General features: G+C 38.2%; 1 protein-coding gene across 2 annotated transcripts; it reads left to right on the top strand.

Moving 5' to 3' along the window:
• The first annotated feature begins 1,595 nt into the window (after positions 1-1,595).
• LOC132170651 (G-type lectin S-receptor-like serine/threonine-protein kinase At4g27290) lies at positions 1,596-9,119 on the top strand. 2 transcript variants are annotated; one of them, XM_088513030.1, is made up of 8 exons: positions 1,596-1,914; positions 6,170-7,153; positions 7,263-7,364; positions 7,458-7,663; positions 7,770-7,980; positions 8,085-8,322; positions 8,421-8,568; positions 8,676-9,119. In XM_088513030.1, exons 1-8 carry the CDS (start codon positions 1,596-1,598, stop codon positions 8,979-8,981), a joined length of 2,514 nt encoding a protein of 837 aa, XP_088369156.1. In that variant the 3' UTR covers positions 8,982-9,119. The 2 variants fall into 2 exon arrangements, with proteins under 2 accessions (XP_088369156.1, XP_088369155.1); XM_088513029.1 differs by having other exon boundaries at positions 7,455-7,663.
• Positions 9,120-16,849: the final 7,730 nt, after the last annotated feature.

Raw genomic sequence — 16,849 nt, 5'->3', positions numbered from 1 at the left:
ATGTATTTTTGATTATTTTGGTGAGTAAAATTTAGTGAGACGGATAAGAATGTGAAAGACCAATCCTTTTAGGATAAGGAGTTACGGCTTGGCCACACAGACTTGAATGTTCAAGTCAAACTGATCAACACTTTCACTTTCATTGTTGAAGTGGTTACATTTACATTGTGTCCATCATATTCCGGTCTCTGGTAAGGAATGGTCAGCAATCTTTCTGTAATTACCAACTGCGGTAGTGCAAGTTAAGAGAGGGAATTGGAGGGTGCCATGAAGACAAAGAAGCCATGGCTCTTATTTGTTCTGCTTCTAATCCTATCCTGTTACAGAGCACGCTTCTCCATAGCCGCTGGTGATACACTTTCAACAGGCCACTCGCTTTCAAACATGCGATTGCCTGTTTCTTTGAAAGCATATTTGGGTGTGAATGCTAGCAGATGTGAATTGGCTTGCGTGAAAAAATTTTCTTGCACAGCTTATGCTTAAAATAAGAGTGGGTGTATGATATGGGAAAGAGGTTTTTTTTTTTTTTTTTTTTTTTTTAATTTTTATTTTTATTTATTTTTTTTAAATGCAAGGGGTACATTTTAATTATACTATTAATATCTGAGGGCCTTATTAGATGCCTTAGGCGATTGCCTAATTGGCCTAATAGAAGAGCTGGCTGTGTGGCATTGCTCCAGCTTCCAGGAATAGAAATTTTCTCTAAATTAGTCTAGAGGAAATATTCTCAAACTTATTTAAAATAGTGCATTATAAACATTTAAAAGGTACATTAAATTCAGTTTAAGTTAGTAAATTGCTATTAATAATGTTAAGAATTTAATGTGTCTGGTTTAGTGGTTGGATGAATACATTTTTACACTTGAAAGAATGAAAAGTCAAGATTCAAGAAGTTGAAGATCTCGTTGGAATGAAATACTGCACAAAGTTCCAGAATCCAGAATACATCGTTTGCTATATATCTCGGTTGCTTCTCGTTCGAACGAAGAGAGCCTCATTCGGTGCCTTGTTTAGTGGTTCATTCGAACGAGTGGACCATAAAATGCTTCGGTCGAAAAAATGCTATGATAATGATGCAACAAGGTGCAGAGAGCCAGAGACTAACTAATGCAATCTTAATCTAACATTAATTTCAACGAAGAAAAACAGATGCTATTGAGAGTTTCAGATAACAATTAACTCGTAACATTTATTTCAAACCTAGTCATTATGTTATGTTGACTGGTAAAGTCAGCCGCCAGAGTGGTTATGTGATATACAATGGAGAGAAGGTGTCAACTATGACCAGCGCCATGCTTAGATCCAATCAAGCTTCTGAAAACGAATTATCATTTAATTCAGTTGACAGCTTGTGATGAAAAAGAATTCTCATTTAATTCTGTTGACATAGTGGTTATTAGTTGTTAGACGTTGTTGACTTTGTTGTGGAACTCCATTAATGGGTTATGTAGAGCTTGATTGTCTGAATCGGTCGCTGAAAAAGAAAGGAATATGGAATGGTACAATTTTTCTTGTTGACCCATTCTTCTTCAAGCATATATTTTTCTGTAATTACTAACTGCGGTTCTGCAAGTTAGAGAGGGAGGGGTGACATCATGAAGACTAAGCCATGGCTCTTATTTGCTCTGCTTCTAATTATGTCTTATTACAGAGAATGCTTCTCTATAGCTGGTGATACCCTTTCACCAGGTCACTCTCTTTCTCATTCAAAGAGAGAGACAATAGTATCTCAAGGTGGCACTTTTGAGCTGGGTTTCTTCAAACCAGGCACTTCATCAAAAATCTACCTGGGCATATGGTATAAAAGGTTTCATGAGGAAATTGTTTGGGTAGCAAATAGAGAAAACCCTTTGTCTCACCCATCTTCCTCAACACTTTACCTCTCAGAAAATGGCAATCTACTCCTTTTTGAAGGTTCTGTTAAGTATGACTTGAATTAAAAGTCATGGTGGGACCCAATATTTTGTCTCCTTCTTCAAGTAGGAGAGGTTTTTTGGTTCAACCGGTTTACTCCTTTTGGGTTTAGGAGACTTTTGTCCAAGTTTGATTTGGAGTCCTTCTCCTATGTGTAATTGGACTCCTTGTTTGATTTATAGTAGGAGTCCTAGACCAACATGTAAAAGGAGAGTTAAAGCTTCTATATAAGGAACAAAGCACAAGGTGAATTTGTGTGTGCCAAAAACGTGAAGCACCAAAGGGAGGAGAAAAAAGAGAGAATTTGAGAGAAGGAGATACAAGGGCAGCAAGGGTGTTTTCTTCTTGGTGGTTTTTGGAGGAGCCAAAAACAAGTGATTAGAAGAAAAAGGGTGCTGCAGAGTGAGAGAAGAAAATAGAGATCAGCCGTCATCCGTTCCAGCAAAAGAAGAGTTTGTACATCTGTCTTTTGTATTATATTTTGGGAATAATCTTTCTTGTGTGATAGTGAGATTTGGGTGTATTGGGGCTTTGGGATCTGAGTGATTTTTCTCTCTACTATTCTTGTACTCATCTTTTGATAGTGAATTTTCTCTGGGTCGTCTCCGCCAGTGGATGTAGGCTTGTTAAGCCGAACCACTTAAATCTTTGTGTCGTGTGTGATTTGATTGCCTAATCTTTGTTATTCCGCATTCTTCTTATTTTTTTCGCATCTCACGGGTCTTGGGAAATAGGATTAATTTCCTAACAACTGGTATCAGAGCTGTTGGTTCGAGTGGGAGCGATGGCAAGTGAAGAAGGAAAGATGGGAATCGAGAAGTTCGACGGCAAAGATTTTGGGTTTTGGAAGGTACAAATTGAAGATATTCTTTATGGGAAGGATCTTCATCAACCTCTTTTGGAAGAACAACCCGACGACATGGATGATAGCGAGTGGGCTCTGCTTGATCGTAAAGCCCTAGCAGTTATCAGGTTATCACTGTCAAAATCAGTTGCACACAACGTTGTAAAGGAGAAGACAGCAGCAGGTCTAATGGCGGCTTTGTCAAGCATGTATGAGAAGCCGTCGGCTAACAACAAGGTGCATCTGATGAAGAAATTGTTCAACCTAAAGATGGTGGAAGGAGCTTCGGTGGCACATCATCTCAATGAGTTCAACACCATCACAAATCAATTGTCCTCGGTGGAAATTAATTTTGATGATGAGGTTCGCGCGTTGATCGTCTTGGCATCTTTGCCAAATAGCTGGGAAGCAGTGAGGATGGCTGTGAGTAACTCTGTAGGAAAGAGTAAACTGAGCTATGAAGACGTCAGGGATTTGATTCTCAGTGAAGAGGTTCGCAGAAGAGATGCGGGTGAAGCCTCTTGTTCTGGTGCTGCTTTAAACCTCGAGACTCGGGGCAGAGGACAAGACAGAAACTCTGGTCAAGGCAGATCAAATTCCAGAAAAGGGAGAAGCAAATCTAGATTCAAACAACAACCTGAGTGTTGGAACTGTGGCAAGACTGGCCACTACAAGAAGAATTGCAGGGAACTGCGGAAGGAGACTGAGAACGATTATGCAAACGTAGTAACAGAAGAAGTATATGATGCCCTACTTCTTTCAGTTGACAGTCCCCTTGATTCTTGGGTCTTAGACTCAGGAGTATCTTTTCATACGACAGCGATCCGTGAAATTCTCGAGAACTATATTGGTGGAGATTTCGGGAAGGTGTATTTGGCTGACGGAACGGCGCTGGATGTTGTGGGCTTAGGCGATGTTCGCATTAGAGTTCACAATGACTCGATATGGAAGTTGCAGAAGGTCAGGCATGTTCCGGAACTGAAAAAGAATCTGATTTCAGTGGGACAGCTTGATGAGGAAGGGCATTCTATTTATTTCCACGGTGGAAAGTGGAAGGTCAGCAAGGGAGCCATGATTTTGGCTACTGGTCATAAAACAAATACTCTCTATATGACCACGAACAGCAAGGATACAGATGCTGTTGTAGATACGACTGCTGACTCAAAACTATGGCACCTAAGGCTTGGGCACATGAGCGAGAAAGAGATGAAGGTACTTATGTCAAAGGGGAAACTATCGAAGTTGAAGTCAGTTGAGTCTGATTTGTGTGAAGGCTGCATCCTAGGGAAGCAGAAGAAGGTGAGTTTCGCAGAAGTTGGCAAAGCACCTAAGCTTGGAAAGCTGGAGCTGGTACACACGGATTTGTGGGGTCCCGCACCAATGGCATCTCTTGGAGGCTCGCGATATTACATCACATTTATTGATGACTCAAGCAGGAAGGTATGGGTTTATTTCTTAAAAAGTAAATCTGATGTATTTAAGACTTTTAAGAAATGGAAGGCCATGGTTGAGACTGAAACGGGCTTGAAGATCAAGCGTTTGAGATCAGACAATGGAGGAGAATACGAAGACAGGGGTTTTAAACAATTTTGCGCAATGAATGGGATTAGAATGGAGAAAACTATCCCGGGAACACCACAGCAGAATGGCGTGGCTGAGCGCATGAACATGACCCTCAATGAGCGTGCTCGGAGTATGATGTTGCATACTGGGTTACCAAAGACTTTCTGGGCTGATGCAGTTAGCACTGCTGCATATCTGATGAATAGGGGGTCTTCCGTTCCCCTAAGCCATAGACTACCGGAAGAAGTCTGGAGTGGAAAAGAGGTAAATCTTTCACATCTGAAAGTTTTTGGTTGTGCTTCGTATATCCATGTTGAGTCTGATGCTATGAGTAAACTAGATGATAAATCTAGTAAGTGTTTCTTCATTGGATATGGAGATGAGGCCTTCGGTTATCGATTTTGGGATGATCAAAATCGGAAGATCATTAGAAGTCGGAATGTGACTTTTAATGAGTGTGCTATGTACAAGGATGAGTCAAGTGCAGAACCTGAAGTTACAGAGCATGAACCGAAGAAGTCTGAGTTTGTTAACTTAGATGAGCTTTCTGAAAGTACAGTGCAGAAAGAGAAACAATTCGTGGAGGTGGAGCTTGATAAACAGTGTTCACTTACGGATGAATGTGATGACAGAAAATCTTCAAGAAACTTACAGCACCTGGAAGAGTCTTATTCTTTAGCAAGAGGCAAAGAGAAACGTGATCGAAAAGCAACAAAGAGGTATGACTTTGAGGATATGATTTCTTTTGCTCGAGCAGCTAGTAGTGGAGATCCATCGTCTGTTCAGAATGGTACACTGAAAGAGGTAGAGTCACTACGGAATGGTAAAGCTTGTGAATCGGTAGAATTACTCAAGAGAAAGAAGGCTAAAGGGTGCAGATGGGTCTACAGGAAGAAAGAGTCATCGGAGAAAGCTGTACGGTCGACAGGGCTGATAGGGAGGCATGGTGTTATGTCTAAACCAAGTCCTATGCTCAAGTTCAAGAGGCACTTGGACTTGAGTGACACTTGTGGAGTGTGATTGCCCTTAGGGGCTGAGGCGGAGACAATCGGACGAGACACGTTTTAGTAGACTTAATGGGATTCAAGTCAAGGTGGAGATTGTTAAGTATGACTTGAATTAAAAGTCATGGTGGGACCCAATATTTTGTCTCCTTCTTCAAGTAGGAGAGGTTTTTTGGTTCAACCGGTTTACTCCTTTTGGGTTTAGGAGACTTTTGTCCAAGTTTGATTTGGAGTCCTTCTCCTATGTGTAATTGGACTCCTTGTTTGATTTATAGTAGGAGTCCTAGACCAACATGTAAAAGGAGAGTTAAAGCTTCTATATAAGGAACAAAGCACAAGGTGAATTTGTGTGTGCCAAAAACGTGAAGCACCAAAGGGAGGAGAAAAAAGAGAGAATTTGAGAGAAGGAGATACAAGGGCAGCAAGGGTGTTTTCTTCTTGGTGGTTTTTGGAGGAGCCAAAAACAAGTGATTAGAAGAAAAAGGGTGCTGCAGAGTGAGAGAAGAAAATAGAGATCAGCCGTCATCCGTTCCAGCAAAAGAAGAGTTTGTACATCTGTCTTTTGTATTATATTTTGGGAATAATCTTTCTTGTGTGATAGTGAGATTTGGGTGTATTGGGGCTTTGGGATCTGAGTGATTTTTCTCTCTACTATTCTTGTACTCATCTTTTGATAGTGAATTTTCTCTGGGTCGTCTCCGCCAGTGGATGTAGGCTTGTTAAGCCGAACCACTTAAATCTTTGTGTCGTGTGTGATTTGATTGCCTAATCTTTGTTATTCCGCATTCTTCTTATTTTTTTCGCATCTCACGGGTCTTGGGAAATAGGATTAATTTCCTAACAGGTTCCTCCGAGATCCCAGTTTGGTCAACAAATTTGACATTTCCCGGCTCAAATATAACTGAAGCAGTCCTTGGTGATGATGGAAATTTTGTTTTGAGAGGTAGATCGAACACGTCTTGTATATTTTGGGAGAGTTTCAACCATCCAACTGATACATGGCTGCCAGGTGCAAACCTTGGGATCGATAAGGTTACTGGAAAACCACGGCAGCTCATTTCATGGAAAAATTCAAAAGATCCCTCACCTGGTGTGTTCTCGCATGGGTTAGACCCAAATGGAAGCAATCAATTTTTCTTAGAGTGGAACAGATCCCAAGTCTATTGGAGTTCTGGATTTTTTAATGTAACATCTCTCAACTCAATTTCTAAAATGAGCTTTATCTTCAACTACACTTTTGTGTCAAGTGAGAGATATTTTACTTTCTATCGTCTTAAACCTTCTACCCTTGCTAGATTTCGAATTGACCAAACAGGACAGATTAGGACACTGGTGTGGCTGTCTGGCGTTTCCATTTGGAGTATATTTTGGTCTGGACCAACGAACCTATCTGATGTATACGCTTTGTGTGGTGCATTTGGCGTGCTACAATACCCTGACAATTTCTCAAAGCCTTGTGAGTGTCTAAAAGGTTTCAAACCATCTTCGATGGAAGACACCAGACTAAATGATTGGTCAGGCGGCTGTGTGAGGAAATCTCCTTTGCAATGTCAGAATAATACGCATGCTAATAGCAAAAAAGATTGGTTCATGAAAATACCAAACATGCGATTGCCTGTTTATTCGAAAGCATATTTGGCCTTGAATGCTAGTAGATGTGAATTGGCTTGCATGGAAAATTGTTCTTGCACAGCTTACGCTTATAATATGAGTGGGTGTATGATATGGGAAGGAGATATTTTGAACTTACATCAACTCTCACATGGTGGCAAGATTGGACAAGATATTTATCTCAGACTTGCTGCTGCTGAGTATCAAAATACCATAGGTGAAATGAAATCTACACTAATTTATGCCATCTTTCTCTTTGAACTAATATTTCATTAATTCTCTGTTATGATGGTTGAGCTAATGGTGATTCTTGTCATCATAATCAGGCAAAAAATGCAGGGTATGGGTAGTTGTGTTGGTTCCAGCAACAGGGCTTCTCTTATGCCTCTTCATTTGTTTTTCATGCAAAGGAAAACTCAAACGCATAGGTAACTATGAGTCAACTCAATTGATTTTCTTAGACCAAGCACTCGATTTTCATGCATAGTGACCAATTCTTATCTTTCTATATCAAGTAGGAGAGAAGGCTTCAAGCAATCTACTATTATTTGATTTCGATACTGAACTCCATGCAATTAATGATGGAGTGAACACCAACAATAATCTGAATAAAAGAGAGAAAGATACCGAGTTACCACTATTCAGTTATGAGAGTGTATCAACTGCAACCAATAATTTCTTAGCTGTGAACAAGCTTGGAGAAGGAGGCTATGGACCTGTTTACAAGGTACGATACATTTTCCTCATGAATTTGCATTGAACACTATTAAGAAAACGGACATTAATAGCACACCTTCGTGAAAGTTTAAAGAGCTTATGGTTATCATTCACAGGGGAAATTACTCAAAGGAAAGGAAATTGCAGTGAAGATGTTATCAAAAAGATCTAGACAAGGAATTGAGGAGTTCAGAAATGAGACAATACTAATTGCAAAACTTCAGCATAAAAATCTTGTTAGACTCTTAGGTTGTTGTATCGAGCGAGAAGAAAAGATACTAATATATGAGTACATGCCCAATAAAAGTTTGGACTTCTACCTTTTCGGTGAGTGCATGTTTATCTATATACATGTATATATTTTCTTCTCATATGTTTCTAGGTTCTTAAGTACGTACTAATTAATTTCCTTGATTGTACTATTTAAATAGATCCAACAAAGAAAAAGATGTTAGGTTGGGAGACACGCATACACATTATTGATGGGATTGCTCAAGGGCTTCTTTATCTTCATCAATATTCAAGGTTACGAATCATACATAGAGATCTAAAGCCAAGTAACATTCTCTTGGATGGTGAAATGAATCCAAAAATATCAGATTTTGGCATAGCTCGAATAGTTGGAGGCAATGAAACACAGGCAAACACAAAACAAATTGTTGGAACTTAGTAAGTACGCAACTCATTTTACATCTAATATTGGCAATTGCCAGTTAAATTCTTTTAGCAGGCTACTAAAGAGTGGTGTACAAAATTTTGGAATCCAGCGGATATATGTCTCCCGAATATGCTATACAAGGTTTATACTCGATAAAGTCCGATGTTTTTAGCTTTGGAGTATTGCTATTGGAGATTATAAGTGGCCAAAAGAATTCTAGGTTCTATTACCATAGTTCACTTAGTCTTCTTATGTATGTGAGTAGCCTTTATATCCTCTCAATTTCTTTATGTTTTTCATTAGTCTTTAAATTGAAATGCTCTTAATTTTCAGTAAAACTTACATTTATATGAAATGATACTAGGCTTGGAAGTTGTGGATAGATGATCGAAGTTTGGAGTTGATGGATCCAAGAATAGAGTATCCTTCTTCCAGTTCTATTATGTTGAGATTCATTAATATTGGCCTTCTTTGTGTCCAAGAAAGCCCGACTGATCGACCTACCATGCTTGATGTAGTCTTAATGATTAGCAATGAGCATGCACCTCTACCTACCCCCAAGCTACCAGCGTTTACCACATTCCAGAATATGGACACAAATGCAACAGTTGACAATGCAGAAAATTGCTCAAAGAATAGCGTAACTATTTCAACAATGGAAGCCCGATGACTAATTCCTATACCAAAGAAAATAAATGTTGTAGAACCAATATTTTTGTATAATTTGTATGCATATTGATATGCTACATATATACTTTTCACTAAATGTTGTCTAAAGTCACTCATATTTTAGTTTTGTTACCATTAATACTATCCAAATATATTTTTTAACGTCATCATACTTTTGCAAACTAAAAATATCTATCATCATAATATTCTTTAAAAAAGGAAAAGTCCCAATATTATAACCAAATCATCGTGTGTTGTGTGCAACCAATCTTTTTAGGTGGAATTGGCTAGGGCTTGCTGTGGTCTTTTTCTAAGGTGTGTGTTTTGCTAATTTTTGTTAAAATACTTGAGTGTGTACCTATAGATTCCCATTAACGCATCCAAATGGTCAATTTTTTAAGATGAATTTCTTGTCTCTCTATTGGTTTCTGGTTTTTTTTTTGGATGAATATACTTGTGTGGGTGCATGTACATGTATCCACTGTCTGACATGGAGTGCAATGAAAAATTGAAAACACTGATTACTTGAGAAAGCACTATCAAACCATGGGATCTTTCTTCCTTTCAAGAGGAATATCTAATAAAGGCAAAATATCAGAGCAAATGCTACCAAAAAACCTGGTTAAAACGTTTTATTTAGGTAAATTATGGGTGCAAGAATAAGCGTTCTTAGGTGGCTTATTTCAATGATGCCTAAAATGGAGACCTTCCAATATATATGAAGTTGGGTTGCAACTGTTCTCATTCTTGCATAGATTCCACCCTCTCTACGCTGTGGATGGCCAAATATTGGCCATGGCATTGCAAAAGGTATTAATGATATCATAAATAAGCCTAAGGCTTAGGCACAACTACAAGCCTATATAAGAGAGGTATTGAGATTCTCTCAAATTTTTAAAAATATGAGGGAATCAAATGGATGACTTAGATTTTAGAATACGAGGATTCCTTATTTTATAAAATATGAAGGGATCCAAATCCATACGAGGATTTCTGGATCCCACAGCAACGGAAGCCGTGTCTGCTCTTATGGCCGTTCATCACTGCATTGAAATGGGGATAAGGCAGGTTCAATTGGGGGGAGACGCAAATAATGTCATTGTTGCCGTGAACTCTTGTGAACCTGACGAGAGTGGTAGGGGCCAACTTACAGAGGACATTCGGTTTACCTTGAGGTCTATTCCTATTTGGGAAATGAGATATACACGTAGAGAGGGAAATAAGGTGGCCGGTGCTCTAGCTAGTTTGGCTACGCATGAAACTATGAATATGGTGTGGCTCTATAACCCACCAGATTGTATACAGGATATTTTGCAAGCAGAGATTTCTGCTTTGCAACGATTGAAATAAATACAATGCAAACGATTCTACTCATAAAATAAAAAATAAAAAAGGGGATCTTCTCCATTTTAAATCCGCTCAATTTCTTTCATTTAGTGCACTTTCAAAGGTAGTGTTGTCCAAAAGTTTTATTGATGGTAGTGCATTAAATGCATTACTTTTCAAAATGCATTAAATAGAGAAAATTGAAGGAATTTGAAATGGAGAGGATCATTTTCCTGCATAGACTGTCCAAATATATGCCGACACAAATTTATCACTTCTAAAAACCCAAAAACTCTTTTGATAAAATAGTAAACCAAAATTTGTATTTGACTTATTATATATTGAACACTATGTTCCTAAAGTATATATATATATATTTAAAAAAAAAAAATGATTTTTTTTTATTTTTTTTATTTCTTATTTAAATAGTCTATGTTCCTAAAGCAAAGCAAAAGTTTGTGCGGAAAACAACAGAATTAAGAAGCTCACCTCCGTCACTCTTCGGCATCCACTGTCACACACTTTTGTCTCTTGTCGTGTATTTAAACCCTTTGGCTCCCTCTCAGACTCTGCAGGGATGATCACACGGGCGCACATTCTCTCCTTATTAGTTCTTGTGTTGGCTTAATTCAGTTTCAAAATGCAGATGTTACTGTTTACGAGCTCAAACACTAATATAGAATACTCAGAATCCAATCTCCACCGTTCATAATGTAAATTCATGTGTTATGAACGTCCCTGCAAAATTTTAGCTCAATCGGACCACAAACGCCCATCGATCGGAGCTGTTGATCAAGACTGGACAGGCCGGGTCCGGACCGCAATTCCCCGGGTCCAGACCTCATTTCCAAAAACTAAAATCTTGCTCCGCAAAGCCGTGTCCGGACGGCCCATTAACATGTCCGGACACCCCGTAAGTTTTAGGCCCAAGAACGTGATTTTAAGTGGCTTAGGTCTAGGGTTTTGTCGGGGGTATATATACATCATTATAGAAGAGAGAAGTACGAATTTTCACCCCAGAGAGTTCGTCGGAGGCTGTGCTAAGAGAGATCATATGTGGTGAGCGTTAAATTGAATCTCTTAGAGTTTTAGTTATTCCCTTGATAAATCTACGATTGAGAAGTCTATCGGAAGGGTCCGATAAAAGAGAATCACGTTGAAGAAGATTGTGAGCAAGGAGACGAGTTGTAGGCTTGTCGATCTTACAGAGCCAAGGTCTTGCAAAGGGTTGTAAGTGTTCCTAGTGTTTGTAATCTCTGGATAATCTTTTGATAGTGATTTCCTGGGTTTGGTTGTCCTGAAACAGTTTTACTTTTAAATCAATTTCTAAAAGGTTTCCTCTTCGTAACCAAAATATCTGTGTTTGCCTCTTTATTGCTTTATATATTTTAGGTGATTGAATTGTTTATTGCTACATAATATTAATTCCGCATAAATTGTGATAAACAAGTTTTTGGAGTCGGCATAGCGTTTTTCAATTGGTATTAGAGCGGGTTCACTCTTGAGTGAGATCTGTTGACTCCTGTTTGCTATGAATACTTCTCAATGGAAATATGATCTTATAAACTCCTTTAACAATTTGTTGGAAAAATTCACTCTTTTGAGACATCAATACACAAATTGTTTGGGGGAGTTTCAAGATCTTAAACATGTGAATGAATCTATTGTTACTAAATTGTCTGAATCACATGCTTTAATTGATTCTTTAAAATCTGAAAATTCTGTTTTAGGTTCTAAAGTTGATTTGTTAGAGAATAAATTAAAAGAGTCAAAAACTCAATTGGAAAAATTCTCTAGAAATTCCCTTGAGAATATGTTACATACTCAAAATTCTGATTGTGATAAATCTGAGTTAAGTTTTGATTGTCATGTTGCTTTGTCTTCTAACAATGATTCTACTTCCGAAATAATATTTGTTAAATCAGAAAAAGTAGAAGACTCTTTGGTTAAAAAAAAAACAGCAGCTGCCTCGACATCACAAGGTAAGAAAGTTAAGAAAATTCATATTGAACCTTGTGTATCTTACCCCATATATAGAGTCGTCCATCATCCTAGGAATCTACCTCCTAAAAGGTTTATCCCTACTTGTCATCATTGTGGAAAAGTTGGTCACATTCGACCCAACTGTTTTAAATTGAAACCTCATGTGCATAAAAATAAAAATTCTGTTTCTAGGAAAGATTATGAGGGTTTGGTGATGATGATGGGAGGTGTGTCTAGAGTAGACAAGTTTGAAAATGTTCACATCTCTACACCTTCATTCAAGAAGGTTTGGGTTAGGAAGGATTATACCATTCACCCATTGAGGGGGAGTGGTAGTGATCTCACCTAAAGTTAGGTGAGTCAATAACATGCCTAAGATTGATTGTTTTGTTTATTTTTGAATATCCTAGAGCGTGTTATTTTTCTTTACTTTGCATTTTTTTGTTTTTTTTTTCTAGTTTATGCATTGCAATTTTTTTTGTTGTTACACTTTCTGTATGAAGAGTATATACATGATTGTTTTGAGATTCATGTTTTAAGGCATATTCATAAAAGATTTTTCAAGAAATTCATATATCATGATCTTTGAAAAGCTTATAGATGAGATGTTGTGTGCGGACCACCAAGATTTTTGTCTACTTGCTAATCAAATGTTGAGGAATGTGTAATGTCTTGTGAAGACCTAGAAGTAGTTATTAAACCAAATCATTATTTTGTAGTGGGACCTATAAGATGTGATGAAAGTTTAATGCTAAAGGACATTCATGTCTTGCCTGTTGTAATCTAAATTCAAGCATGTTGTTTTGTTTTGCATTGCATTATTCTTTGTTTTGCATTTGTTTTTCTTTTGTGTGCATTTCTTTTGTGAAAAATTTCAAAAAGACAAAAATATGTTACTTTGATTGTTTCCTTTTCTTTCTTTTGTCTTATGCACCTAGATAGTCCATTCATTTCTCATGTTGCTTTTTATGGATTTAATTCCTTACATCTTGGAATGTTCTTAATATGCATGAGATGAAAATTTGTGTCAATGGACTTGTTTTTGTGGTTACCTAAAGCCTGAGCTTATGTGGTACATTTTGCCTATGCTTTATCTTTTGTGCACAGTTAAGCTTAAATTGAGGTTTTGTTTCACTTTATTTGTGAAGTCTGTTAGGTAACCATATGAGGTTTTTGACTAGTCATATTTTTCAAATTGACCATATGCTAGTTGAACCTAGGGCTTAAAAATTCCTGCTTTCTCTTTTGTGATAAACACCAAAAGTTTAAGAACACTTTCTCAAAGAGAAAAATAAACAAAATAGTGAAACAAATAAAATCAAAAGATCATATTCCAAAAGGAACTTATTTCACTGTGTCAAACTTGTGCAAAATGTTTTACAAAGACAAATGTATAGGATGAGAGTAGCTAGGCCCTAGTATGATAAGGTTTGACTTTTGATTTGATATACTTGTCAAAACCTCATGGTGGTGAAACTTTCTCCTCATTTTGTAAGTTGAAAATTTTTCTCTTTGGATGGCTTACCCACACACCACACAAACATGGGATGAATGGAACATTTTTCTTTGCTTGAGTTAAGCAATATGAGTTTCTTGCCATTTTTAGTCTCATGTATATTTTGCATATTTGGAGCATGTTTGGATATTCATTGTGCAATACATGAGTCATTGATGTGTTATCATGTGTGTTCATTTAACTTTTGAGGGAGAGAAACATGCTTTGCATTTCCAATTTCTTGTTGTTAATTGAGTCATACATTGATGGGGAGTTTTGCTGATGTTTCTTTATGATCACGCATTCTACGTCATTTTTTTCATGAGTTTTATTTATGTCTTCTTGTTCCACATATGCCTTGATGTATTTTGTGAAGTGTTTCAGGAACCATGAAGACCTTTTGTCATTCTGTGACAAAAAGGGGGAGTAAATATGGGGAGATGATGGGATTGGCTCGACATTTTGGTTTTGTCACTGAATTGCCAAAGGGAGAGTTTGTTAGTTCTTGTGTTGGCTTAATTCAGTTCCAAAATGCAGATGTTACTGTTTACGAGCTCAAACACTGATATAGAATGCTCAGAATCCAATCTCCACCGTTCATAATGTAGATTCATGTGTTATGTAGGGGTGTCAAAAATAACCGGGGAACCGGAACCGGGACCGAAAAACCGGGAAACCGGAAACCGAAAAACCGGGGACCGGTTCTGGTTCCGGTTGCCAAAAAAATAAAAACTGGGACCTCGGTTCCGGTCCCGGTTTTTGGCACCCGGTAAAAACCGGGAAAACCGGAACCGGGTCTTATTTTATTAAATTATATATATATATATATATATATATATATATATATATATATTTTAATTCTTTTAGTCTTTTACACAGCGTTTAGGACCTTAGGCAATTAGGTTTCTCACTTTTCCGGTTTTGAAGGTTTTTAAATGATTTTTAGGGTATTTTAAAAATTTTGAATTTTTATTTCTAAGGTTCATATAGGCAAAAACATTGATTTTTTAAGATTTATAGGCTTTTTTAGGTTTATTTTTTAATTATTTGGAACAATCATAATAAAGCCTCTTCAATTTAGACAAAAAGATTAATAATTTTTTTTTTAAAATGAGCTAACTTATGAAAAACATAATGGGCGTATTTTAGGTCCAATACCTAAAATAAGCCCCAAACACTAATTTTTTTCAAAAACCGGTTACCGGACCGGGTAAAACCGGGACCCCGGTTAACCGGGGTCCCGATTCCGGTTCCGGTTTCCCAAAACCGAGAACCGGGGTACCCCGGTTCCGGTTCCGGTTTTGGCCAAAAACCGGGAAACCGGACCGGGTTGACACCCCTAGTGTTATGAACATCCCTGCAAAATTTCAGCTCAATCGGACCACAAACGCTCATCGATCGGAGCTGTTGATCAAGACTGGACAGGCCGGGTCCGGATTGCAATTCCCCGAGTCCGGACCTCATTTCCAGAAACTAAAATCTTGCTCCGCAAAGCCGTGTCCGGACACCCCGTAAGTTTTAGGCCAAAAAACGTGATTTTAAGTGGTTTAGGTTTAGGGTTTTGTCGGGGGTTTATATACATCATTATAGAAGAGAGAAGTACGAATTTTCACCCCTAGAGAGTTCGTCGGAGGCTGTGCTAAGAGAGATCATATGTGGTGAGCGTTAAATTGAATCTCTTAGAGTTTTAGTTATTTCCTTGATAAATCTACGATTGAGAAGTCTATCGGAAGGGTCCGGTAAAAGAGAATTACGTTGAAGAAGATTGTGAGCAAGGAGACGAGTTGTAGGCTTGTCGATCTTACAGAGCCAAGGTCTTGCAAAGGGTTGTAAGTGTTCCTAGTGTCTATAATCTCTGGATAATCTTTTGATAGTGATTTCCTAGGTTTGGCTGCCCCGGAGAGGTTTTACTTTTAGATCAGTTTCTAAAAGGTTTCCTCTTCGTAACCAAAATATCTGTGTTTGCCTCTTTATTGCTTTATATATTTTGGGTGATTGAATTGTTTATTGCTACATAATATTAATTCCGCATAAATTGTGATAAACAAGTTTTTGGAGTCGGCATAGCATTTTTCACTCCCAAAACTCTTCCTCTTCTTCTCTCCCAACCCTTTGATTCGCGCTCACACCACCACTCTCGCCTCGTTCCTCACTTTCAACCAACTCTCGAACCGTCGCTCCCCACTCTCTCTCTTGCTCTCTCTCTGACACGCAATGGCCTCCAACTCTGAGCTCTCCAACGGCGTCATCGTCGACGCCGTTCAAGATTCCGAGCTCGATCACTTTGTCCAGGTTGCCAACATGGTCGCCGATTGGACTGGAGAAGTCATTCGGAAGTCTTTCCGGATGAATTGCAATTTAGCCCTCAAATGTTCAAAATGTAATAAAGTAGTCCACTAAACTAGCAACCAGTTGCAATATGACCACTCCTTTAGTCAGCACCGTTACAATGGATGAAAAATGCAAAATGATGTCGTTTTGTTGATGTTAAGTTACTAAAATGCCCTTTTTTTTTAAAAAAAAAATCAAATTAAAAAACCCATTAACGTTGTTGTTTTGCTTTCAAAAAAATCCCTTGGATGACAACCATATCAAACTTCGACCCATACTGTTTCTCACTTCGTCTTCTTCGTCAAAACCCACTTCGTCTTCTTCATTACTTTAACAATGATTTACTTGCACAAACCGACCATGGAAGCCCCTGTTCTTGAGTGCCTAGTGCGACGGTGAGAGCCACCACCATTGGAATAGTCTTGCGGCACATGCTATCAGCCTCACAGGCTAGCTCATGAGCAAAAGTTGAGTTCTTTTGGATCATAAATGGCTGGAAATTGTAGGGCACGTCCATCTGGGAAAGCAGGTGAAGAACAGCCTTATGCTAGGGAACCTTGCAATCCATTGGCATGGAATCCGACAGCTAAATACAGTTCAATTTTCATTTTCCTTCATGAAACAGATTCATATCTATGTATTCATGTATTATACCTTACTTCAACGCATATTCCTTTGTTTGATTTGCTGCAAATTGGGACAGAGGGGGTGACCCAATGTCCGGTATTGCCTGG

The sequence above is a fragment of the Corylus avellana genome, chromosome 2 (assembly GCF_965113065.1).
Source record: "Corylus avellana chromosome 2, dhCorAvel1.hap1.2, whole genome shotgun sequence".
In the NCBI taxonomy this organism is placed as follows: domain Eukaryota; kingdom Viridiplantae; phylum Streptophyta; class Magnoliopsida; order Fagales; family Betulaceae; genus Corylus; species Corylus avellana.
This window is presented reverse-complemented; position numbering and strand designations above follow the sequence as displayed.